The sequence below is a fragment of the Conger conger genome, chromosome 15 (assembly GCF_963514075.1).
Source record: "Conger conger chromosome 15, fConCon1.1, whole genome shotgun sequence".
In the NCBI taxonomy this organism is placed as follows: Eukaryota; Metazoa; Chordata; class Actinopteri; order Anguilliformes; family Congridae; genus Conger; species Conger conger.
The window spans coordinates 24,621,626-24,649,353 of NC_083774.1; the positions used below are offsets into that span (position 1 = coordinate 24,621,626).

A 27,728-nucleotide genomic window follows, 5' to 3' on the forward strand; every position below is an offset into this window, starting at 1 on the left:
GCGAACAACACACGGTGATGAATGAGTTATTGACCAGTGTCTTTACCCCCCTTGAGAGCCTCTCCCGGTCAATGTCACATCTGTTTCAACCCCCATTACTATCAATCTGCTGGAAATCCAATCGAGGCATTCTTTCATACAGACCTGCACACACACACACACACACACACACACACACACATAGCCAACAACCCATGGACCACCAGTCTTTGAAAGACCCCTTCATAACGTCTCTCTGAATTGCAAACAATGCGTCACGCTCCAAGCAATTCAAAATCAAATAAATGAAAAATGGAATGACTCATTTCAGTTAAGCTGACTGAATATAATGTGCAACTCATATCGTTCATCATGAGTAGATATCGCTCATATTCATCTGTGAAATCTATTATAATAAGGTTGAGGAAGACGTGTCTTTGAGCCATTGTTTATACACGCATCCGGCTCCGGAGGCCAAAGTGAGACGCACACATGCGTTTGCAGCTAGGGCATGAAGCTGCTTTTCTGGTCAATCTGGTCAATGTGACCTATCAACAGCAGCATCTTTGACAGGACACGGTGGGAGGCCTGAAGGTTCATCTTCAGGTTGTCCTTGAACCACTTCTTTGGTCAGCCTTCGTCGTGTCTGCTGCGCACCGTTTCCCGTACAACAGCTGTTTGCGGATTCTGTAGTCGCTCATGCGGATGACATGGCCAGTCCATCGAAGTTGGGCTTGGATGATTTTGGCTTCGATGCTTGTTGAGCTGGCTCTGTTGAGGACTTCCTCGTTGGCGGGTCTGTCCTGCCAGCATATCCGCGTAATTGACCGCAGGGAGCATTGAAAGAACTGTTCAACTGCAGGAGCTGCAGTGTCTGCGGTACAATAACCATGTTTCACAGCCACACAGAAGTGAACTGTGGACCGTGGCATTGTACACCTTTAGCTTTGTGGAGAGGGGGAGGTCGCTGGGCTGTAGGTCTTTGGATCTGAGGCTCTCAAGAGACTAGCTGGCTTTCTGAATCTTTGCTTGGATTGCTTTTTCGACAAATCCGTCACATGCGATGATGCTGCCCAGGTACTTTAAGCTGTCCACATTCTTCAGCTGCTTGCCATAAATGTGGACACTCAAGGCTGTGCAGGTGAATTGTTTGGAGCTGGCTGCAGGAGGACTTTGGTCATTCCTAGGCTGATTGTCAGGCCAAAGAGCTTTCAAGCTTCCGGCAATCGTTTGGAGATTTTCTTCATAGGCCATGAGGGCACAGTCATCGGCAAACAGTGCCTCAACAATCAGTCACTCAAAGGTCTCAGTCTTTGCACCAAGTCACCGCAGATCAAACGGTGAGTCCTCCAGAAGGTAGCTGCCCAGTATGAGATCGAAGAGTACCGGATCAAGCCTTGTTACATCATGGATGGTTCACCACTGGAAATGACTACACCACTCATGTCATTATGAAATAGCTGGATAAGCTTAGTAAACTTTGGTGGCTAGCCAAGCTTCTTGAGGATGGTTCACAGTGCCTCCCTGTTGACAGTATCAAATGCCTTTGTCAGGTCGCTAAAGACAGAGTAGAGGTTCATATTCTGAGTGAGGCCGTGAGCTTATTTTTCTCTTCTTTTTTTATTTTTCTTGGGTTTTTTTTACTCCCAGCTCCACCCATTGAGAGAGGCTAGATAAAGATAAAATTAAGAAATCAAGAACAAATTGAATGCACTTGCCATGTCAGTTACAGACGTGGCAGATGGGGAGAGGTGGATCCACAGGTTGATCATTTATACTTCAGGCTTTCTGAATAAATACTTCTTCAAAGGATGTGCTATGTTTCCTTGCTCAAATGATAGATTGGGAGTTCCTAACTTCTAGCTCTTAGAAGGAGCATTTAACATTTAAAGATGGCAGATCTCGATCGATTTGCGGGTCAGGAGCACGGAAAAGAAAAAAGCAGGTGAAGAATAAGTGATTGCAATGAGCCTCGTGAGGTGGGAGGAGGTTTCTGCCCCCCCCCTCGCTCCCTCCCTCCCTCCAATGTTGCTTCTGCACCATTTTACCTCCCCCTAATCCCTATCTCTCACTGAAGGCATAAAGGGATTTACACTGCTACTGTTGTTTAGCATGCAGGGACATAAAGAAGCATTACAGTCATTTTTATTTTGTGTCTGTTATATCTGTTAATCTTTATTGCACCCAGTTCAAAGATATTTTTTTTTTGTTACTTGCTTTGTCTCTTATCGTACTTTACCTGAGAATGTGAGTCGTTTTCTCTTTCTTTCTTTTTAAACAATTCAGCACCCACAAACCTCGAGTTTTTGACAAGATATGAGCACTGTGCTGACACTTTCCATTGTTCTTTCTGTCATATGCTAAAAGTATCTGAGATAAGGAGTGTATTGTATGTATGTGTGTGCTCTGCCACTGAGTGAATTTGTGGGAAAAAAATTTCCCATCCAAATAACAGTACTGTAATGCAGTGGTGCAGTTTTACAGAGTTGTATGGTTAATGCTGTGCTGGCAGTTCAGAATTATGAGTCCCTTTGTGATGGTGAATTCCACCACAGATATCTTGGCAGGATTCTTCCATGAAAACAGTTCTGGTTTGTGATGGTGTCTTGATGAGGATGTGTCATTGATTTATGCCTGAGAATTAGTTGGAAATATCTCATAAACTTAATGGCACGATTTTGAGTTGAGTTCTGACGATCAGGAAAGATTGTGAGTCTTAAAAAAAGAAGGGTTTTAAGCCTTTGATTTTCCCCCAATCCCCTGCTCTGTTGCTACTTTTTTCAAAGCTTCAAAGAAAGGTTTGGCGATAACTTGACAACGAGGGATTTAAGCATATGGACGGAGGTCTTGTGAAACTTCTTTTTGTTTGGTGTAGCTTGCTGGTAATTGGGTATGGCCCCTTTAATTCTCTCTTGGCGGACCCGTCCTGTTCACACACTCAAACTTGAAGTGCTGCAGTTTTGGTGCTGAGAGAGTGGGTCATTCATTACCCAGGCACAATCTTGGTTCTTTACTGAAGTGAAGCATTAAAGTTCCAGCCATGGTACAGCGTGAACTGCTGGTGTGTCTGCCTGCTTTTAAAAATAAAATGTTTCCCTTTCAAGAATATTTGAATATTTTGTTAACTGTTCCATATCTCATAAATGAGATTGTACATTTATGCCCTGTTTTAGGCATGCTTCTATGTTCTGGTGCATTACATAGTTACTGCATTGCAGCCTAATGTGGATATTGGACAAAGGCATCCAATATTAACCATTCTGAAGAGATCGTCCTCATGCAGAAGGTATTCATATTAGGGGCCTTCAGGAGACACAGTTTGGAACACTGGCTCGACAGCCTTTAAAATTCGTCACGCACACAGCATTTCTTAACAGCACTTTTTTTCCACCATCTTCTCCTCCTACAGCTGCAAGGAAATGGAAAAGTGCCTGATTAGAAATAACTGCTGCGTTTTAAAAATACACAATCGAGTTGTGATTAGAAAGTTTTGAGGTTCGGGCCGCCATACAGAACATTCACTGCATTAACGTGGAACAACTATCACCAGCTAGCTCTGGTATTGTCTGAGCTGATAACACCTTTGCGTAATGAATTAGATTATCCTTTTTTATTGAGATGAAAGGTTCCTTTTCAGATGAAAATTCCCTGATAATTTATGAATTGAAAGGAGAGGATTTAATGACTAGATTTTGGTTAATGTACAGAACATAGTTTTCTATTTTACTGTACATGTGCCGCCCTGGTTGAGTTCTCAGAAAGGAGCCTGCTACATTTTATTCACCCCAACCTCCCCCTTCCCCCATTTTATAACTCAATTTACATTTTGTAACAGATGTAGCATATTAACATTTTCATGTTCCCTCTGATCAGAAACTGCTGATTGAAATGAAAATAAATCATCTCATCCAGCTATGATTGAATTAAGATTTCATTCTCGCTCTCTCTGACTACCTTGCACAATACCATTGATTTCAAGTGGTCCAATTGTCATCTCAGCCAAAATTGACATTTTCTTTCCCTCTGAATGATGTCTGTCTGACAGAGATGTTCTAACTACGTATGTGAAATCCTGAGCCCATTCTGGCACACTGAGCCCCCCTGGTTTAGCATTTTGCATTCGGGGCATTTCGGTGACGGTCCTTTGGGCATTTTGGATACCCACCCTGAGTCGGCTCCATCCCCGCCCCCGCACCAGGCCGCAGTGTCCCAATCGAAGTGTGATTGAGTGCCAATCAATGTGAGCGCCGGCCTAGCCAGGGGCTCTTCTCACACACGTGTGCCCCCCCCCCCGCACTGGGCTGAGCCAGCTGGCGTCGGCCGTTCCGTGTCCCGTGGCAACCGGCCCCACGGTAACCGTTCGGTCTCGCCACATCAAGCCGCCACTCCCACCCTTCTGCCGGCGGTTATCTTCTGCTCCGCGCCGATTGAGTTCAGAGCGAAACCGCCAGGTGTGGAAACCGCGCTCGTGTGAGAAACCCCCATCCGCCGTAGTTTCCCCGTCCGGTCGTAGACGACGGGCAGGATGGTGAGGGGACGCAGGAACCGGTCACGGGGTAATGAAATGCGCGGCACGTGCGGTTTGATACGGCCGTTTCAGTTGAGGAAACACTGCAAGAATGATGACATTCATTTAAGGTGTTTGCCGGTTATATTGCCATGGAAATGCGCTGTAGATCGGCGCTGCTGATACGGTGTGCAAGTGAAGGGTGTGTCTGCCGGGGGAAAGGATCATCAATAACGTTAAACGGGCGTCTTCTGAAAGGTTTGGAGTCAGCTGGCACTTGTGTTCACTCCACTTTCCACCGGCTCAGTTGTTGAGTTATGGAGCTGGAGAGCCACTCACGCAGAATTAGACTGCAGCACTGCGCTGAGCGCGAGCGCTTTAGCCTAGCGTGCCACCCAACCGCCGAGCTTGACTTGTGCATGCTTCACACGTCCAACCGGGGCCTTTCGCCGGGTTCAATGTTCCTTTTTTATTTTCTCTCTCAAGGTGCCTTTTTTTAAACCACAGGGGAATATCAGGGAGTCAGAGTTCACTCTGGTCACGTGGTCATGAAGGCTTGGACATAATCTTCTGGAACGTTCCATTCCTTGGCCTCCCGCCTCTGTGAGACCTGAGGGACGTCACCGATGCCAATCTAGGAAGATTGTCCCTGCCGCTCCGCGCCCTGTCTTTGGGCCTGAGATAAGACTTTGTCTCTTCTAGCCGCACTGGCTGGGTGACCTTGGCTGTCACGGCGTAATTCATACCAGCAGCTGCTTTTTAAGAAAACTTTACTTTCCATTCCTGTCGAAAGAAGAGAAAAAAAAAAACCTACCTGGCATGGTCGTGGAGTTCACTGTGGGTCACTTTTATTACCAGCTCAGATCAGACCTCAAACTGAGCGCCACGTACCGCCTGGAATGCTAATATCAGCCCAATCAATGGGTCACTGTGTTGTTCAATAGGAATGATGGGGGAAACTGCTCGCTTTGTAAACGCCCTGATACATTGGACTATTACATTAAACCATTGTCATGCCAAATCGCTGGCTGATCAGGCCGAGTGGAGTTTATGGTGTGTTTTTTCACAGCTCAAACTGCTTACGCAGGCATAGCTAGAAAACGGGTCAATGCGATGGACTGATGTGTTGACTGGAAGCTCAGACCAAAGGAATTATGCAGTGCTGTGTGTTTCACATGAGTGCCATGGGAGGATAGTATATCTCCTTTATTAAAGCAGCTTTAAAATGTACCCTTTCTGGAAACAAAGATTAGTCCTTCTATGGATGTCCTGGGGCAGTTCTGTCTTTATGGATGTGGAAGTGAATAAGCACAACCTACAGTAAAAACGCATAACAAACAATAAATCACATGACAAATATTCTCACTCTCTCCCTCTCCCTCCATGACTGATTATGGGTTATGAATGAGTGTGAAGGTTTTGGTGACTTCCTGTCCTCCAGAGCCGTGTGTGATTGTGTGCGCGCGTGTACAAGAGAGATGGTGACTTTCTCCCTCTCTCCCTCAGCTTTGTGTACAGAGGAGTGCGCTCATGGGCGCTGTGTTTCACCTGATACCTGCCAGTGTGAACCAGGGTGGGGAGGACTGGACTGCTCCAGCGGTGAGTACCTCATTCTAACTTGCTGCTCCTATTCACTTTTTAACACTGCTACTGTTATTCACTCATTAACACTCCTGCTGTTAGTCACTCATTAATACTGCAGCTCTCATTCTCTCATTAAAACTTCCACTTTTATTCACTCATTAACATTACTACTGTTACTCACTCATTAACACTGCTGCTGTTAGTCACTCATTAAAACTTCTACTGTTAGTCACTCATTAACGGTGCTACTGTTAGTCACTCATTAATACTGCAGCTCTCATTCACTCATTAAAACTTCTACTGTTACTCGCTCATTGCTGCTATCATTGCGTGATGAACACTGCTTCCATCACTCACTTTACACACGGTTGTTCTTCAGTTCATTTCATTTTCTTTTGAGCTCAAGCGGAGAATGTCACCATTAAACACGGCCGACCAGCAGCTGAACCCGTTTCCCAGCTTCTCGGGGCCGACTGCAGTGTCCTTTATCATTATTAGCCCGGTGTCTTTGATTTGTGCAGCCCAGGAAGGGACGACAGGGTGCTGAGACAAACAGTCTGCTGACCCCTCCAGTCTTTCCAAGGCTCCTCTGTTTACCAGCGTTTATTGCTGCTCTGGGACACAGAGCAGGGAAGCTCAAAGAGGTCAGGCAAGCCTGTCCACCAATCAGCTAAATACAGGCCCTGTAGTGAGGAAGCTGGAGTATTGACCAGCCATTAATATTACTGTTAGCAAGGGGAGGTGAGGGGCAGGATGGAGGGGTAATAAAACAAAAAAAGCAGAGAGGCGTTTTCAGGTCAGGACAGGTGCGGCGACCCCCCCCAGCACTTCATCATTCTTCACTGTCCTGTCCCTTCCCCAGTGTAGCCAAACTCTGCAGGGCAATGGCCTGTTTCATGTGGAGCTGTTCTGGCCTCTGTTATTATTATTATTATTATTATCATTATTATTATTCCTCGAGGAGAATAGTGTCAATCTGGCACTCTCTGCGTTAACTGCGTTAAGTTCATGACACACTTTTATCTGGCTGAAAAAATCTGATCTGGTACATGGCAGCAGAACTGCAGCTCTCTCTTTGTGTAGTTAGCTTGTAGGGTTTCTATGTGCTTTTCATTAGCAAAATTGCAATTTTGGGGGTTTTTCGAAGCAGGTAACGCTCATGCATGCAGTAGTGCTGATTTTTTTTTTTTTTTACCCGGGGCCTGCAGTGTGAAATTAAAACTTCCCACACGGCTACTTCAGAGCTGCTGAACGGCTCTTCACGATGACTGCAGAGGCCCCGGTGCCCACAGACTGGCCTGGGGTGGCTGGAGCTGACAGTCCCGGGTGGTCATGGGAGGGGGAGGGTGACATATCCACGTCTGTATAAACAGCCATTCGTTAGATTGCTCTGCTAATTCCCCAAATGAAAAAGGAATGAACGATTGAAACAGACATCATTCATAACTTTTTCCAGATATACTGTCAGATATAAAAATACTATTCACTGGGCAGAGACCCAGCGAGTATCATTTATAGGCTTTCATCTGTAAAAATGAGTGCCAAATTTAATATTAAATCTGCACTCGTCCATTCCTGTCTTATAAAAAGCACATTGTGTTTTTTTTTTTTTCTGTTTCGCTCTAAATTTTACTTTCCCTCATGTCAGTGGTAATTGTGGTTTTAGTGGACCCAGGAAGTACGTTTAGCCATTATACTGCATTAGTTTCTTCTTCGTGACAGGAGCGTAAATACCTATGCTGCTAAGCAAAGCTCTGGCTTATGATGCTGAAATTTCTCTGTTGAGAAGCGGAGGGTTTCTTAGGGTTGGGGGTGAAGTGTGCCGGGATACAGCGGAGTGGATTATTCCTGCGGTAAACACTGCCGGTCTGAGCCGCTGCTTCGTCCAGCTCTGAAATGTCGAACGCAGTTGTAGCGTCGCTTCTGTGTGTCAAGGAAAACTGACAGCCTTCCAACGGAAATCTGAATCTGTACAAGGCTGTTTGGGGAATAACGTCTTTTTTTGTTTCACCATTGGTGGGATATAAATATTTAGACTGCTATACAGTTTTCAATACTTCACATCAGCATGAAGCCATGCTTAAAACAGGAAGTAGGCCAAGGTTTCAGGAAAAACAATAACTGCAGAAAACGCTCTCCGGCCTTGACCTGCAGAGCCTCTTTTACAACAAATTTATAACAACTCATTCATATAGGATGACTCGCCATGAACAATTTATTGGTATAGATTGAGAACGCAGTTATTAATGGACTAAACATGTATACCTTCGCCCCATCCCGAAGTGTTTCCAGCAGGCATAGCTGCAGCTCAATGACTGCTGTATCACCCTCTAACTTAAAGAAGCAGAAGATGATTTAAATTTATTTAGATATAATTGAAAGGCAGCGATGTGTATCTGGCTGAATTAAAAGTTCCCTCGGAGGAGAGCAGGGCGGAGCGCCGAGTTTTGGCGCGGGTGTCAGGCGCGTGTCCTCACCTGTCCTCCCTGCAGTCCGCGCCTTATAAACAGACTCGCTAAACACGAGTCGGCGCAAGCACGCAGTCGTTTTCCGGCTGTGGGACTCGTAACTGTCCGACGCATTGTTTGTCATCTCCGTTGCAGTCAGACGCTCTGTAAATCTTCCGTATCGGTTCGACCTCAGTGGGGAGAGAGAGAGGGGCCGAGGCAACGGGACGCTGCCGCAGCAGCCAGGAGCCAAAAATTCAGGCTGAGGTGTTAAAATTCCAGGGCTGCCGATCCAGGCTATAACCGTAGCATCGCTGTTATTTTCGCGAAAAGGCGGCGCGACCCTCAGATGAGAAACATTTAAAAACTCCATACCTTAAACCCGGTGGAGCAGATGGCAGATATGATCTGTGTACTTACCTGGGGAATGGAAGAGGCTCAAGAGAACCGCTTGATCCTGTGAAATGTGGAGCTGCTCAGAAATTGGACGGCGTACACAGCGTGAGTCACATCATCATTATGTTCGAGACATTATAATGATGCACTTTTTTTTTATTTTTTACATGAAGTGCGTCAGTGCATTTTTCTTCAGATGAAAACTATCACTGGAAACACAAGAAAACATATACATATACATATAGATACCTATAGAAAGTGAAAGTGCATTTAAAAATATCGAAAAACATTGTTGACAGGCTCGCTACTGTCACATCCTCTTGATATTGAGGTGCCATTTCGAAATTAAACAAAGACCTTCAAACAATTAGATTAACTTGGACTTGTTGCTATCTTTTAATCAATTTTTTGTATATTTCTGATTGCTTTCAGTTCCCAAAGGTCAAAAGATCAATGGTCCTATAAACAAATGAAGTTCAGCAGATGGAGTGACGATGGAAATTTTAGTGCTCAGCCTTGTTCCAGAATGACATACATCACCCCCCCCCCCCTCCCCCTGCACTTTGAGAGCGGCCAGTCAGCCCTCCCTGCCGAAGGGAAGCATTATTGTAATGTATTGTAATGAATGGCCAGGCTCATTAGTGTATTGGGCAGCGGGTGATGGACAGGCGGAAGTGACATGTGGCACTGAGAGCTGGCTGTTCACTGGGGGGGTGGAGAGGATTCAGGATGAGTGTCAGCAACTGTTGACCGCAGCGTTGACCAGAAAATCTTCAATAAAAATGGATTTGACGACAGGATTTACCGTCGGACTGATCGCAGCATTGAGCTGGCCACACGACTGAATGTAATATGTAGTTTGACTACCGGATTAACCACTGCGGTGAGCTTTATTCCAGACTGCAGGCAACATTGGGTTTAACTCAACCCTTAACATGGCAGCCAAACAGACTGGAGCAGGCAGTGAAATTACTGAAGAACACACTCTGGCTCTGCCACACACGCGCACACACACACACACACACAGCCAGGAGGGGCCATCTAAAGAACATCTGCAGCCTGAATCTGCTGCAGTAAACCGCTTCATTTGTCCTTATGAATGGGCTGCTGAGGCAGGCGTGGAGAGAGAAGGCTCCCCAGGACAAGTGGAGCATTGGGAGTGATGAGGGGATGGGACCGAGGGCGTGCCCTAGGGCGACTCCCCACAACTGAATCTGCGTCCGTCTTCTGCCAGCGGCCGAAACTCCACCTGTTCAAAGCGCATCTTCGCTCAACAAACTGTCCTCTCTCTCCTGAGTTGTGAGCATTTGCGCTGTTACGCTACTTAAGCTAAATTTAGTAGCCTACACCCAAATCCATTACGCTTCTTTTAGCACCACATCGCCTTACTCACTCTTGTGCTTACTACGGTACTTAGCTTCTTACTGTAAATTTACGTAATGACACTTCCTGTCAGTTGTGATACGAACAGTTGGGTCCCTCTTGCACCTGCTATGGCACTTTACCGTATGCAGTAAGTTTGGGTAATGACACTTGCTATCGCTTGTGATACTAATAACTGGATATCGCTGCTGATCTTTGCATAACCTGCTTGCTGGCGCATTGTAAGTGGTTCGGGATAAGAGCTTCTACTAAACGTCTAATGTGAATGTAATGTCACAGCCTTATACTCATTGGTTAACCATGCCTTGCCATTCCTCAAACCTACAAGTGTGTTTTACTGCTGATATGTAGAGCCTGATTAAGCTCTACATGGTGAGTGGTTAATATTTTAAGGTTTTGAGGTGAGTTCTACTATGTTACTTTAAATGGAGTTATGTCGTCCATAGCGTCTCTTCTGATTGCAGCTACAAGCTTGTCCAATTGCTAGAGAAAATATTACTTTTGGATATTCCTTCAGTCCATCAGCTGTATGCAACCATTGCCCCAGATGAACATGGTTTGTGCAGGTTCCCTGATTGAACAGAGGGGGCGCTAGCGTGCCGTTAGACGGGGGGCACCATGCCAAATGGAGCTTTCCCTGGGTGATACTACAGCTGTCACAGGGCCGCCCTCCACGGCTGCCAAAAACATCTCGCATTGGCACAGGGAGACCTTGTTTCAGGACACGATAATGCATTTAAAATAAGAAAAACAGAGAATAAAGAAAGCATCAATCTATTTATCTCGCTCTAAAAACACTAACCGCGTTGCTGAAAAATATCTTCCCGCTATCTCTCAGACTGTGGTTGGCAGACACAGACCAGATTTCTAGACTCAAAGTCAGTGTTAATTCCCCCTGTATGATTTATGCCAGTCTGGAAGGATAATCACAATTTTTTTCTCACAAATGTCTCCCTCTCCTCTCTTGCACTTCACTATTGATTACTTTCTTCCTATCTTTCTCTTTCATTTTGGCTGTCTCACCCTTTCTGATTCTGTCTCTCCGTGTGTCTCTGTCTATTACTTTGTCTCAGGCTGAGTAAGCCACATGCGCCGATAAAAAAATGTGAAATTTGGATCTTCACATGGGAATGAAACATTTTCACATGTGACTGACTCGTTCAGTCGGGAACTACAATTTCACATGTCAGCTTTTGGATGTGAAAACAAAACAATGGACTTGAAATAAATGGCATGGAGCATAGCTTTTTATAGCTTTTTCCGCTTTCATGTGATGAATGGTACTATTGTTATAGCTCACATTTGTACTCCTCACGTGCTGGGTGTTCATGTGATTTTCATCTGTGATTTTTATCACGAGGGCAGTGTTGCATATTAGAAGGATTGTTGATGTAGCTTTTCCCAGGGTGATGCTAACAGTTTTCTAATGCAACCCTGATGCAACTTCCTGTTTGGAGTAGAGGTGATGGCCCCAGTCCCTCCAGTGCCCCTAAGGGTTTTTTTGAATGCAAAACTTTGTGATGCGGCGAAGTGCAGCCCACGACAGAAGGCACTGTTCTCTCTCATGGCCCTGTTTACGCAGACAGGAGGGTGAGGGAATGAAATTCACCTTAAAATCATGCGACGTGCTCTTGAGTAGCGCCCCATGCCCCTTGCGTATTTTCCGGGGTAAGCGATTCTGGCCGCTGGGGGTTCTGGGTAAATCCTCTCGTCTCTCCTCTCTCCCCTGAGCGCAAAGCAGCGCTCGTCAAACACATCGCAGCAGGGCTGTCCCCTGGCTCCTGGGCCTGATAGCTCTGTGTGTGTTTTTATTTTGTGAATCACTTTTTGCACATTGCCCATGAGCTGCTGTGAGTGTGGGCACAGTGAGTCTGCCCCCCCCCCTCACTCTCCTGCCCTTGTTCTCACGCCCCTCTCTCACTTTTTCACCACATGCTGAGCTTTATTGGCACAGGTGAAATGAGTGACAGACAGGTGTCTCTCTCTCTCTCTCTCTCTCTCTTTCTCTCTCTCCCCGCCCCTCTCCTGCTCTTTATCGCTCTCTCTCTTCTCTTCTTCTCTCTCCCTCTCTCTTTCTCTCTCTCCACCGCACCTCTCCTGCTTTCTCCCTCTCCCCCTCCCCCTCTCCCTCCCCTTCTCCCTCCCTCCCTCTCTCTCTCTCTCCCCCTCTCCCTCCCCTTCTCCCTCCCTCCCTCTCTCTCTCTCTCTCCCCCTCTCCCTCCCCTTCTCCCTCCCTCCCTCTCTCTCTCTCTCTCTCTCTCCTCCTCTCCCTCCCCTTCTCCCTCCCTCCCTCCCTCCCTCTCTCTCTCTCTCTCTCTCTCTCTCTCTCTCTCTCTCTCTCTCTCTCTCTCTCTCTCTCTCCCTCCCCTTCTCCCTCCCTCCCTCCCTCCCTCTCTCTCTCTCTCTCTCTCTCCCCCCCCCCTCTCTCAGCCTGTCATTGTCCACACATTATTACCACTGTGCCAGTGCGGAGCCGGTCACTAGCAAACTGCCAGCTCTAATCAATAACCCCCCTCTCTCTAAAAGCGCGCGCAGTGAGCGGGGGGGAAAGGAATCAGCGGCGCAACTCCGTACGCCGGACGCCGGCCGGCAGCGGCGGGCTAAAGCCAGCCCCTCGTCCCCGCCGACGGCTCCGAAAAGCCCGGGCCCCTCCTCCCACGGGGGTCGGCAGGGGGATTAAAATGTGCCGCCTCATAAAATGGGTTTTTATGTACTTATGAAGCCTGACCCTTTCCGGCTCGGCGGCGGGGAACGCGCCGGGCGCGGTGAGGGGGCGAGGCGCCCCGCCGGCCTCCCCCCCGGCGCCCCGCTCTGATTGCTCACCGCTTACTGCGCCACAGCTGTGTTTTATTTCATTTAAAACGCCGGAGCTCTGACCCCCGGGCCTCCGCTGATGTATTAGCTGGTGGAGAACCTCTCTGAACCGGTGCCTTTTACTGCGGAAGGGAGGGAGGGAGAGAGGGAGGGAGGGAGAGAGAGAGAGAGATGGAGAAGTGCTGTGCCCAGGTATACTGTCAGCTCGGAGACCAGCGGCCGATGATGACTGAAGAAATAAACGTAGGATTTAGAGTGCAAGATGAACATCGAGGAAGTGATTATAGTTACTCAGCAGAGTACACCCAGATTGCGTTAGCTCAACGCTTTGTCCTAAGAGTTGGATAATGACTCGAAGCAAGTATGACTTGTTTTTTTTAAAGTTTTTATTTATTTGTTTTCGGGCAATGCACAATTGAATTTTTGTTTGATTTTGCTGACAGCTCAACCCGAGGTATTGCTTAAAATTGGAAAATAAAATGTTTTATTTGCTGAATTCCCTCGTCACCTTTGAATGACGCCAGTTGTGTGGGCAGGTATGAAGGAGGTTTTTTGTTATTTTATTTTTTTTATCAGTCTTTGATATCCGCTTCGATATCCGCGCTCTTTGTGTTTGTGCAGGTATTGGCAGGCGAAGAGCGTTTTGCAGTTATACCAATGAGTGTGAAGTTGGAAAAAAAATAGTGTCTGTGCTTCTGTAGAGAAGGGAATGGTGCCAGTTAGAAGGTGATTTGTTTTACATAAATTAGTTAAATGGGTGAATTAGGGTTCTAATGGCTTAGATGGGAGGTATTTGGAAGGGCGGTGCTACCGGTAAGTGAATTGCAATCACCTATGACCACTCCCCGGACTGCTCCTTACCAACAGCTCATAATGAGAATGAGACCTCCCCTACCCCTGTAGGAATCCTGCCGGTCCCTCCGGAATCTTCCCTGTGTGCCTCTCTCACGTCTCCCAGCGTCTCTATGCAAGCGCTCAACATCCCATTAACGAAGATTTATTGTTGGCAGGAGTTTGCTCAAAAGTGTTTATTTGGACCATTACCTTTAGGGAGGTGAGTGAGAGAGAGTGAGAGGGTGCCAGAGAGAGGAAGAATAGCTATTTGGCTGATCATTGGTTCTCATAGAGGGCAAAGTAAACCTTTTTATTAGAGCGTTGATGGATTGTGAAGATAATTAGATGACTAAATTTACCGCAAGTACTAACGCCACCAGTGGTTAGACAAATGTCATCCATTAGTGTTAATATATTGTATGTGGATGATGGGATTTAATAAGATATTATTTTAAAAACGTCTTTAGGAAAAGGTCACAGTTTTCACAATAGCTGAAAATTAAATAATATACATAGCTCATGAATATTTTAAATTTGTTCAGTTCTTGAGTCTCTTGGTTTTGAGGTCTGTGTTATAGTTCTAGTTCCATCTGTAACATTTTTTGGCTTTATTCAGATGGGGGAAGCAGCAAGGGTATCAGAGAAGGGATCACAGCTCAGAATGTGCCTGGGGTTGAGCCCCTAGCTGTGTGGGTCCCTGCTATGCTGGCTTGACCAGTTCGAAATTTGAGTCAACCAGCATGGTCATAACGCTGATCTAGCTGGGTATGAGCTGGTCAACCAGCTAGTACTGGTAGCTTGTGTGAGCTGGTAGCTGGTCCAACAGCTAAACCATGTAGAGCTGGGAGCTGGTCTGAACTGGTCAACCAGCTGTTTCGAAGCTCGATCGGTTTTTTTCAGCAGGGGAGGGTCATGCCTCACCACCGCGATTCTGTTTTACTGTTAGTTCTGTTTCTCTGAAATGCCATTGGACAGAATTCCCTCCTCCTGTTTTCTTAATCCCATGATGTTCAGAACACCAGTTCAGTACCCTGTGTGTGTTCTGTACTGTCTTGGCCCAGTACAGAGTGTGTGAGGAACACTTTGGCGGGGTCTGTGGTGCTGAGGGCAGCTTGCGTGTCCCGCGGTGTGGGTGTGGTAGGGTGTGTGGTCCTTGATCCGCATCTGGAGAGAGGAATGTATTAGCAGTCCAGCGCTGGACCTGCAATCTCTTGATATTTAACCCTGGACCTAATTTGAGCTTTACAGTGATTACACGCTCTCTCAGGAGACATCGATTGTCCTGCCGCTATCCAGCGAGCACCTTGCCGAAATGCTGACGAATTAACTTCCCTACCTGCCAAGTCCAATTAATCGTCAGCGCAGCGTCAACATACTCCACTATTTGTTCGGTATTAAAGTTGGAAACAAACTTTCAAGTGAATTCCACACAAACACCCCCCCCTCCTCCCCCAAAGCCACTAAGGTGTCTTAGTTTGATGTTTTGACTTCAGTCCCACCCTCTGTTGTCATACCATTGCGTGGTCTCTGTTCGTTTAATCCGTTTATAAAGGAGAGGACCGGCTAATTCCATCCTAACAACCCATGTCTTCTTCTTTTCACTGCATTACATTATAGGCATTTGGCAGACGCTCTTATCCGGAGAGACAAACAACAAAGTGAATTATCATAACCAGCTGAACTCCCTGCAGCCATTTTGTTGGAGGGGACCTATTTGTGCGAAATTGTTCAGTTGCAGACAATTGAAGCCGGACATGGAGTAGAACATTGTGGGATGCACTGATCCACTGCAGTACCGTACGCATGGCCATCTCTGGTATGTCGTTCCTAATGTGACTGTGTTCTTTCACACCATCGAACGATTGTAAAAAGGCTTGGCATTAACTGTGAATGCAGCTCAGTGGGGAGTCTTACTCTTCTGTCTGTAACTTGCTATAGATGGCTGATTTTCCAGCCAACAGTCGTGTTAAAATTGCCACTGTATCACCTGCCTTGGCTGGAAAATTCAAGTTGGATGAGAAGTAAGCTGCTGAAGGAAACCGGGTATGCCTGATTTAAATAAAAAAATACTGACCTAAGTGCATTCATATCCAAATGGGCGTTATTTACATATTGCATTATATTTGTGTTGCATGGTCAGTTTCCCGAAAAGGATTGTGTGCGTGTGTGTGTGCGTATTCGCGTCTATGTGAGTGCATTTGTGTGTGTATGCGCTTGTGTGTGTGCGTGCGCATGTTTATGTGTGCGTGTTCTGAGATAGACTGGCCAGTGGCCCCACCCAGTACCTCCCAACCCCAGGACCAGCTCACTGTCATCAGGCAGTTGCTGTAGGCTGAAAGTGAATGAGGGGTTGCATGTTTAACAGAGCATACAGTGTTGTGTACTGTTTGAAAGAAACCTTTCGATGTCGGTATTTGAGTGGGAATGAGGATACTGTCCGCACTGGCCTCACCTGTAGTGCTAATCCATCAAGGGCTCTTTGAGATCACGATCCTCACAACAACAGCCCCCGAGGCCCCTCCACACCTCTGCTTGCTACCTCCTTCAACTCAATTTGACTCCTAGATCGATGGAGCCCTGTTTAAGGTGCTGGATATACCGGTCGCACCGTTGGGAGGCAGAGACTTGTTTGCGCTAAATGGCCTGGCCAATTCCCCCAAGGTTGGGATAAACAACTCCAACCACCCCCCCCCCCCCCCTACCCTCCCACCCCCTCCACTTTCTTTAATTACGCTAATGCAGACATTAAAAGCAGTGGAAATTCAATTAAATCCCAAGCTTTGCCACAGAGAAAAGGGAAAAGGACAACAACAGAAAAAACCCCACACATACAAACACACGCCGTCATGATGCTATCGTACTCAGCCAAGGCTCTGTGATCTGTGGCTTCTGCTAAAGGGCATCTGGCTAGTAAGGATCAAAGGAAACTTTAAGGGAATTTGTTATCGCAGCTGGTCTGGAAGCCTCAATGTTGTGTTTTTATCTGCGGGTACCTCCTCTCAAGTCATTTTCCTTTTCATTTTATAGTTCAGTTTTCTGCTTTCAGCATGGGGCAGACGACCTTGAATAACATTGTGGGGGCTGTGTGTGTGTGTGCGTGTGCACATGTGTCATTTAAATATTACTTTAAGTCACACAAACACATACACACACGCACACTCTTATCAGGTGTCAGGACTGAAGAACCAATCCCAACACGAAAGTAGAGAGAATAAGTGTCTTTATTAACTGACGGGCAGATTGGGCAGGCAGGAGTCAGATGCAGGCAAACAGGTTCAGCAGAGATAATCACGTTCGTAATAGGGGTCACAGGCAAAAGTCCAAGCAGAAGGCAAACGGGTACAACAGAGATAATCCGATTCAAAGTCGAGGTCACAGGCAAAAGTCTAAACACAATAAAGCAGTCCACACAGGCAAAGGTACCGTACATAATCCAAGAATCCGAAAACTAGAAGTCCAAGCAAAGTTTGGTAGCAGGTGATCAAACTCAGAAGAGAAGGGTAAACCGAAGAACAGAAGTCCGGGTACACGAAGGAGGTCAGAACACAGAACAGGAAGGCACAAAACCGCCGGAAAGGTCATAACACATTACAATCTGGCAAAGGACTAAGGCAAACAGTATTTTGCATCATCAGCCTGCTCTTCATCAAGGTATCAGCACAGATCTCTGACAACTGCTACAGCCATGTATATAACATTATGAGATATAGAGCTATAGAGATAACCACAGTCACCCCAAATCACACCCAATATCACAGTTAGCTAACCTTAAAGCTAGCAGTTGAGTTAGGGCTACAGTAGCTAGCTAACTTAACTTTTTCTTTCCTTATAGTTTTTTCTTGTAATTTAAGGAGAAATCCCTTTACAGAATTTCACTGAGTTATATTTTCTGAGAAAGTCTATGAGAACCAATTTTGGCATTTCTCTTCATAATTTTGCTTGCAAAAACAAGCGCAAAAATGTTTTTCTTCATTTCTTACTATAAGCTTATACCCCTCAAGATATATTGAATCTGATGGATTTCCAAGAAATGAAACCACCAGAAGAGCTCAGCCTCCCTGAAATGTGCTGCAAATGTATAATCATAAACAGCATAATTTTAAACACATTTTACATATAATACTGCAGATGACTCCCCAAACTCAAGAACTGCTAGGCTGAAGTCACTGATCAATTTCCAGGAACTGCATTTTATTCTCTCAATGCAGTATTATTATTTTTTCTCTTGAACCATATGTGACTATCAGATTTTAGCAAGGGGAAATAAGACATCTTTCCCTCCTTATTCCGAGTCTTCTGAATAACAATGTTTCTCAGGACTGTCAAGCAAGGAGATGCTGGTTGAGATTGTGTGGGGAAAATAAGCCATTAACACGCAAGCCAGCATCTCCCGTTTCCCCGCCTCGCGTTCGTTTCCGAACGGCTTGTTCTGGGGCCTCTGCAGCCGGCTGTCAGCGCGAGGGAGTGACACACACAAAGGAGCTCCTCACAGTCACTGCCTTGGTGACTTCTCCGTGACTTTGAAAATCCGCCAGAATAATTCATGGGTCCCAGGAGTTTTCGTGAGGGGGGGAGGGGTGGGTGGGGGTTGTGGGGGGTTTGGGGGGTGGAGACAAAACGGCATTGAGAAGTTCACCGAGGACGATTTTGCACTCCAGGATTTCCTGACCTTTTCCCGGAGTCCGGCCGGTCCCCGGAGGGCGGCTCTGCGATAGCAGGGGAGGCTGTGGAGGAGAAGTGGAGCTGGAGCGATGCCTGCGCGGTCTTCTCTGAGCCCTTCTCTCCCGCGCGGTGCTCACGGACCTCTGCAGTCACCCCGTACGCACACCCCCGATTCTCCGCCAGAGTTATACAGCCTGGCTGGATTTCGGTTACGAAAATGCGGGCTACTTGGCTCAGATATACCTGGGCATTGCATTCAGTTATGTTATTGCACTAGTTTCAAAGGAGGCTCTAGTGTGGTGGACTGTACTAGTTGCCGGTTTGAATCCCCAGGCGAGGTGCTGCTACTATGCCCTTGAAGTTCCTTGACCAGAATTGCTTCTGTAAGCACCCCACCAGTATAAATATATCAGAAGCTTAAGATTTCTATTACTGTTGTCCTGCATAAGTGATTTTAAAATGAAGAGACAACAGGTTTTTTCAGCGCAATCTTTGGCTTTAATGAGAGTAATAAAGGGCATTTAATATCAGAGATTTGAATATACAACATACATTTTTTATACAATGCAGGGGAATGGTTTCCGCAAACAAACTAGAACTAAGAAGCACTCAACTTTTTTAATGTGAGCCCACACAGAAAAGGCAACACTATTTTTCCCCAGTGTTCCTGAAGAAAAATGCTTATTAAAGCACGGCTCACTGGCTAAGTAAATGTTGGCACATGACCAGTACCAATAAAGAGTCCCCCATAATTGTAGCAAATGCTTGTAGAGAGTTAAGCTTGAAGTAGCACCAACAGTTTCCTTTTGCTTTATCTCTATGGGTCTATTAGGGAGTTGCAGCTAACAGCAAACTCCCCCCAGCACATCCCACACACCCGGACCAATTTCCTTCCTATTCAATGTGGATGTTCAATCCATACGCTCCTAAGTGAATCATGTTGTTATCTGAAGAGCTTGTAATGAGTGTGCAATAGCAGGCATCCAGATTTAAGGAAGAGAGATAGGCAGAAAGCTACTGCCTCTGCCTCCTCTTCCAATTCATAGAGCACAAACAGGCTATGCGAGCCTGAAACCACTTGAACGTTCCCAGTGCCAGCATTGCGATTTCAGGCTGCTTTTTACTGTAATATTGTCAGGTTTCTCATTTTAAACCTGTTCCTTAATCAGCACTGACTACAAGGCTGAAGGTAGCCAGCTAGAAGACTGATACGTTGACAATTGCTAGCTTGCCATCTGGCTTAACAATGCTGTATGTTTGTGATATATCGAAGTAGAAGCAGTATGCATATCTGCATTTGCGACAATATAATGCGGGCTGACTTCCATTTTAGCATTGCTTACAGTTGGTTTGAATATATTTTGGACGTTCTGTGCTTTGGACCACTTAAAGTTTTTACCTTTAAATTATTGTGAATATGAATGAATAAAAAAAAATAGTGTCATGTTTTTATCCGTTAGGGCACGGTTGATAGCTTGACCTTTGACCCTGGGGTAATGGTAGTTAACCTGGGTTAGCTTGGTTCGGAGTGCGCTGGCCGCTTTGAGTAATCACAATGTTGGTGAGTCGACAGTCACCTGCAGAGCGCCATAAACCCGGCACAAGATTTATCTTCTCATGAGAAACATTTGCATAATGTGAGATCATTAAAAGGCAATTACTGTGCTGCGAAGAGGGCTGCTAATTGTTTGAAAGGTGTCTAACTAAAGTTTGTTAAAGGTGGTGGAACCCCGCAGAGTCAGCCCGCGTAGCTCTCGTGCATTCCCATCTTATTCATATTTATTTTTTCGTGTGGGAAAAACGGGTTCAGAATCATAAAAAGGCTGTTTCTCTTCTCGTAAAATATTGTGGCTTTGCTACCCTTCCTTGCGACCATGTTTCGGATGGAAGCAAGACTTCTGCATCTTGGACATTATCCCAGAAACCTTTGGTGTTATGCTTTCAAGCACAGTCCTGTGACTGGCTGCCCACATCCACACTGGAGCTGTCCTGTGTGTTTGAGAAAGTGTGTGTGTGTGTGTGCGTGCTTGTGTCTAGATACATTTTATGTGCGTTTGTGTTTATATATCTAATATGTGTGTGTGTAAAAGATACACAAAAATATATTTACAATTATTTTATTTTTGCTTTCAGTCTTCAGCAAGTGAAACACATGTTCATTTGGATTCAGGTCGGGTGATTGACTTGGCCGGAAAATACCTATTTTTGGCCCTGCAAAACTTAGTGTGTTTGAGGTCATTGTCCAGCTGCAAGGTGAAATTTATTACACAAATATAGTGCAGTTTGTAAGTATTTGGACAGTGACACGATTTGTGTTGTTTTGGCTCTGTACTCCATACATTGGATTTGAAATTAAACAATATACTTAAAATAGTGTAGTAATATATTTAATAATATATATGTAATATTATATGTAATATAGTATATGTAATACATTTTCAGAAAATTATTATTATTTTATAATAATAAATTATTCTGATGTATTCTATATACACAGTATATTATTATTTTAAGCTAACAAGTTTGTATATGGAAAACATAATCATTTTAATTTGAGATAGAACGGGGACAAAATCCCTCCACCCCACCCTACCCTTTACCACAAGGAATCGATGATGTCACACATCTGGTCCACCCTCTCCGGCTGCGGATCGATACCCCCCCCCATCGACCCGCTGACGGCGGAATTCGCTGCATCCTAATTAGAATTATTAATTGAAAATAGGAAATCGATGGGTGCAAATGAAGTGCGGCAGGAGTGCGCTTTATTGGGTTGACATTGTCTCCGATGCGGTGCGGCGTTAGCTGTGACTGACCTCGCGTATGCTGCCTGCTGGAAAAAAAAAAAAAACCTCCCTTAATTTCTTTATTTATCACCTCTTGTCAACTCGATGGAGAGGTTTATTTACACGTGCGGCCTTATCGCTTTTGTTGCCCTGTATATGGAGAGCGGAGTCTTTCTCGGGAGTGAATTATTTAGTGGGGAGAGGCAGCGGGCTGTGTGACAGTGTGCTGATCAGGACGCTTTGGCCAGCGCTATGCGGGCTCTCAGAATGAGATACAGGTTGGCCGTGTCGGGCCGGGGATATTCTCCCATAATTCACTCCTTACAACCTGTCCCGTATGTCTTCCTTTGCCCAAAGACCGCTTTTCCCCTGCTGGCTGCGGTTTGACTCTGAAGTTGTTTTTAATGAGGAGGGCAGAAGTGTTCTGTGGAGCGACTCCACCCCCTTCTCTCGGGTTGAGCTCCCGGCCAATGGGGCGCCACCGAAGCGGGGGCATTAACTGTTCTGCGGCGCCCCCTGGGCGGTTACGATTGGCCGGTTACCGAACCGAGCACGAGTCCTAGGACCTGGAGGAACAAACTCAGAGTGCACAATAAATACCCGACTTAAACATCAGTCATCGGTTTCACTCATAGACGCGTTTGCTTTTGATGGCCTTGCCACAGAGAAAGACACTTGATTCATGTTTTTTTTGTTCTTGAAAGAGAAAATTGGTCCATCAAACAGAAAGTTTACACAGCCTCATCCTACCTTTCTGGCTACTTGAGCCCTGTTTTATAAAGCTAGAGTGAACTAAAGCTATCTGGTCCTGGGATGGGGCTGGGATGCTCCTCATTCTGAGCCTTCTGTGAGCAAATCAATACACTGCACTGAGCAGGACGGACTGGGAGACCAAAATAATACCCATTTCCTCTGTACCTCAATCCCATCTGCTGGATAAGAATCTCTCCAGTGCGTGTGGGTGCATCTGGTCTTCGTGCCAGAGAGTGAGAGAGCTGGGGCAAGCCCAGGACCGATGACCAATGCTCCCTGCTGCTCTACTGCTCTTCCCTCTTTGCATTTTTTAAACATTCATCAGCTCAAAAACCAACATTGCTGCTATGTTTTAGATTTTTTTTCTGCATATTTGGAAAAATGTACATACCCCTTCCCCAAAAGATATTTATATCAACGATGTTGCCGTAGCGTGTTAATAAGTCTTGTGGAAACGAGCATTAGGGAGTCCTGGTGGGGATTGTTGGTCCTTAATGGAAAGTGCCGGCAGCCTTTAGTACAGCCGGTGCTGTCAGAGGTGTTTATCAATCAGTTTTATAGAATAGTCTCTCACATCGTTGTAATGGGAAACTCCTTTTGCTTGAAGGGAGTAGCTGCCAGGCTAGCACAGTGATTAAAGAACCGGTTTTATAACATTGGGTTCAATTCCCAGGTGAGACACTAGCGTTATGTCCTTTGGCATAGTACTTGCACCTGAATTGGTTCAATAAATCGTGCATTGAAATGAACAAGCAAACGCACAAATAAAATGCAAACTGTTTAAATCGCCTTGTTGAATGCCTAAAATGAAAGAAATACCTGTCAGATAACTACATAATGTTGGTTGAGGCCAAGTAGATCCTGCCAAACTATTTCATAATTGCTCATGTTAAATTAGCCCTGTACTTGTGAAGTCCTTGCATTTTTACCATGTGTATTAGTACTCCATTCCTATTGAGTGTGGCTCTGACACCAGCGTGAGGATTTTGTACACTTCTAGAAAAACACATTGTGAACAAATTCCCTGACTTAATCATTTAGCATTTTTTGCTTACTCGTTTAATTGCCGGAGCCTTCCTTCTCACCCTGTGAAGTCCATTGATTGTCGAACATGAGGAGGTTTAATAAGATCCCGGGCACCAGCAGCTCGATACTGAATCAGGCAGCTTTCCCTGTCACATCCTGCGCTGGGGAGCTTAGATACTGCGGACCTCAAAGACTAAACAAGCGCCTCACTGATGGAGTTAGGTCTGTTACTAAGGGACGAAACTAACCTAATAAATTACTATGAGAATGAGCTACGGTGAGCCTGCCTTACTTAACGACTGAGCTAGTGAAACGGGGAGTTATATTGGTATGTAATGTAAGTAAGACCTGTTAAAGTACTGAAATGCAGAGTTTAATGAGGGGCTAGGTTACTGCCTAATGCTACTGGATTTCTGGCCCTGTTTAATGCCTGTGAATATCATGAGATAATCCCGGCGAGGACATTAAAGGCATAATAGAGATTCCCCTTCGGGGGCGATGGAGGATTAGGGGTTGATAGGAGGTAAATGGGCTGGTGTCACTGGAATCTTAATTAAAACTTTAGATTGTTTAAATCGGTGTGGCGATGCTTGAACAGGTTCAGCTCGAGTGGGCCACTTCCCCGGGGAGTTTTGTTTTGCGGTTGTTGTTTGCAACCGTTCTGGATCCGTTGTTCCAACAATAATGTGACGGTGATGTGGACAGGGGGTGGTGTGTGTGTGTGTGTGTGTGTGTGTGTGCCTGCCTGTGTGTGAATGTATGTGTGTGCGCGTGCATACATGCGTGTCTGCATGTGAGTGGGTGGGTTCTGGGTGTGCGGTGCAGTTAGGCGCGGTTGGGCTCTTGCCAACTACTGAAATATATTTAGCCGGTAGGTCCTGACTTCCTTCTGCCGGAGTTTAGTCTGGCAGAATCCAGCCTCAGCCGGAGTGATTAGCTTGTCATTTATGACAATCCAGCTGTAATAATCATCGTAGCACTGATTTTTCATTTTTTGGTCCCCCATGTACAATGAAATGTATAATTCAGAGGAAATATGAATTGTACTAATCAGTAAAAGCATTGCTCTTAGCTGAATGGCACTCGCATGTGTGATAGAGGAATGGTGCAGAAGCAGCCGCTGCCAGACTGGTGCCAGATTTTTACGGCTTGGCCACTTCTTATCGCACAAAGCTGAAATGCACACAACCCCGAACGCATTTCACCGGGCACAAGATGGGAGGGAGAGGGGGCAGATCAGAGCACAGCCAAGGGCTGAAGATTGATGGATCCACGCCCAGCTGCAGACAGACCAGAGCTTACTTCTCATTGGGGACACTTCAAAGCCAGGCAGTGCGTTGATGACTCTTTTAGCTGCTGCACCAAGGTGTTTGCATTGAGCTCTCATAGAGATAACATCACTGCCACTGCGCAAGCCCACAGGAGCCTGCAAGTCCCAACAGCCCTAAACGCTGGGTCCAGACTTACAGTACAGTGGCTCTTTATTCTCCTTCTTTGTCTATGTCTTTGTCATCTTCGTCTTCATGTTCATCTTCATCTTTTCATTTCTCCACCTCCTCTTCTTTCTCTCCTTCCTTTTCCTCTTCCGCTTCCTCTTCATGCTAGCATTTGGCATGTCAGACTTCAGCAGCAAACTATAAACACGCTGTGTCCGTGAAATCGTTTCTGTGCGGCCGCGCTTGCTGCTGGTGGTCGCCGGGTGAACTCTGACTGTAATCTGGGGAAAGTGCTGTCCGAGGCTTGCTGCGATACGCGGGCGCCCTGGTCAATTTCAAAAGCAGTGTGAGGGACAGAAAATGGGCTTTGTCTAAATGTGCTGAAACATCAAGCTGCAAGCCAAAGAGGCTTTAGGGCTTCTAGTAAGTCTTGAATGTCTATGAAGGCGTACTGGTACCGGAGAAAAAGAGAGAGAGAGTGAGAGAGAGCAAGAGAGAGCTGCAAATGAAGTGGTACCTAGAGTAAAACTGTTCACTCTCCCCTCTTCTTGGACTCATCTATCTTTTAAAGGTAGGAGCATGGAGGGCTGGCCAGGGCAAGGGAACAGGTGAAGCTGTAGGCAGATGAATACTGATGGTTGACCTCTCTAGGTCTGCACTGAGAGCTCTGAAGCTGAGCTTCTCATCCATTAACCAGACCCTCGGAGGACCCTCCAGTTTTGTTGTGCAGGTCTTTTGGCCTGGTAGGGAACCAATACTGAGAAACCATAGTCAATAACACCCTCCAACACACAAACACACACACACACACACAAGCCAGATGACAGGTTTATATGCTCTCCACCAACATCCTGACTCTGTGGAACATTATCTTCCAAGCCTTAATCACATACCTGCTGTCTCCGTGGTGACGCAGATGCCCGCCGGCTCACAGGAAACAGTCTGCACTTAACTGTCACTTCCAGTGATCAGAGTCTCCTGCCCCTGCTTCAGGCAGGGAGGCAGGGAAGAGTCGGCGTTGAGTACGCGGTGGTCCGTACGCCCGCATTAGAGAGGGCCTCACACGGCGAGGATCGATAGCTTATTATTTACTGACCTGGCAGGTGTGCCAAAATCAGAACACACGCTGACATTGTGTACTCATCCGCCCCCCCCTTAAATTCATGAGGAGAGAGAGGGCTGCTGGGACATCTTTATCAGTGAAGAGACTTTGCTGCTGAGAGCCCTTTGGTTTTCTTCACAGGCTCTACAAGGAAGGTTAGTCCCGTTTGATTTATAGAAAGCCCTTCGCTTTTCTTTCTGTTCGGATTGCGATTTGATTGCTGCTTGTCGCTAAACTCCTACCCTTCGGACCGCGTAATTAGCGGCTTGATTTCCGCTTTGTACGTTTGAATAATTAACGCAGGTTTAATGAAGGCCAACTGTGGTGGGATTGGGCTCTCAGCGACGTCTCGGTGTGCGGGCAATCCACGCAGGAATATTGATAAACCATTGAGGAGCACTGTGCCTTCAAATGCAAGCGAGTGGAGCAATGAAGTTCTATGAGTTCAAATATCCTTTGCAGTGTTGATTCAGGCCTAAACCTGATCACCCGATTACAAGGATCACCCAATATTGATGTAAATACCAGACCTGGGTCAAATATGTAATTGTTTTGGATTCAAACTTTTCGGATTTACTGAGCTTGTCTGGTGTATTGGAACCTATTAAATACTCCCAAAAAGTGCACACCTTGCCTTCCAGTTGGTTGGCTCAATAGCATTGCACCGAGCAAAATCAATAGGACAGAAAAGTATAACAATTATGTATTTGACCCGGGTCTGGTGAATGCCCTCAAATTAAAGCTGAATTCTGCACTTTTACCTTATATCCGTCTTATATCCATTTCAAATCCAATGTGCTGGAGTACAGAACCAAAACAACAAAAATTGTCACTGTTTCCAATGCCTTTGCATTGAACTGTAGCTGATTTAATAATCTTCTTGCATATTTATCAGTAGTACATTATAGATTGTGCTTATACACTGTATTTCACTGCTCAGTCATATAATTCTTTTCATTTTGTGTCATTGATCTGGTTACAACATGGGGTGAGGATAAGGATATTTCAATACAGCATCATGTCTGTTTGGTGTCGTACAGTATTCAGTGCCAGAGAAAGTCTGAATTTCATAATTTCACTGTGCCTTTAGAGATGAAAGTATGAGAACACAAGACCGGCAGTTGGCAGTGGAGGATGGAAATCATTTACATACATGATAGAGTGAATGTGAGCTATCAGAGTCCTGTCGGACAGCACTGAGAGAGTGCACTGGTGAACAGCACTGAGAGTGTGTACTGGTGAACAGCACTGAGAGTGTGTGCTGGTGAACAGCACTGAGAGTGTGTACTGGTGAACAGCACTGAGAGAGTGTGTATATTGGTGAACAGCACTGAGAGTGTGTACTGGTGAACAGCACTGAGTGTGTGTGTACTGGTGAACAGCACTGAGAGTGTGTACTGGTGAACAGCACTGAGAGAGTGTACTGGTGAACAGCACTGAGAGTGTGTACTGGTGAACAGCACTGAGAGTGTGTACTGGTGAACAGCACTGAGAGAGTGTACTGGTGAACAGCACTGAGAGAGTGTACTGGTGAACAGCACCGAGTGTGTGTGTGCTGGTGAACAGCACTGAGAGAGTGTGTATATTGGTGAACAGCACTGAGAGAGTGTGTATATTGGTGAACAGCACTGAGAGAGTGTGTACTGGTGAACAGCACTGAGAGAGTGTATATATTGGTGAACAGCACTGAGAGAGTGTGTATATTGGTGAACAGCACTGAGAGAGTGTATATTGGTGAACAGCACTGAGAGAGTGTATATTGGTGAACAGCACTGAGAGAGTGTATATTGGAGAACATTACTGAGACAGTGTGTATATTGGTGAACAGTACTGAGAGAGTGTATATTGGTGAACAGCACTGAGAGAGTGTGTATATTGGTGAACAGTACCGAGACAGTGTGTATGTTGGTGAACAGCACTGAGAGAGTGTATATTGGTGAACAGCACTGAGAGAGTGTGTATGTTGGTGAACAGCACTGAGAGAGTGTATATTGGTGAACAGCACTGAGAGAGTGTGTA

At 45.8% G+C, this 27,728-nt stretch overlaps 1 protein-coding gene across 1 annotated transcript in view; it reads left to right on the top strand.

Annotated features, from left to right (window-relative positions):
• Window positions 1-27,728, top strand: part of LOC133111080 (multiple epidermal growth factor-like domains protein 11) — a 94,649-nt gene that overhangs the window by 28,979 nt on the left and 37,942 nt on the right. The window contains exon 5 of the mRNA XM_061221239.1: window positions 5,993-6,085. Coding sequence (XP_061077223.1) covers window positions 5,993-6,085 — 93 coding nt within the window. The remainder of the gene's footprint in view (window positions 1-5,992; window positions 6,086-27,728) is intronic.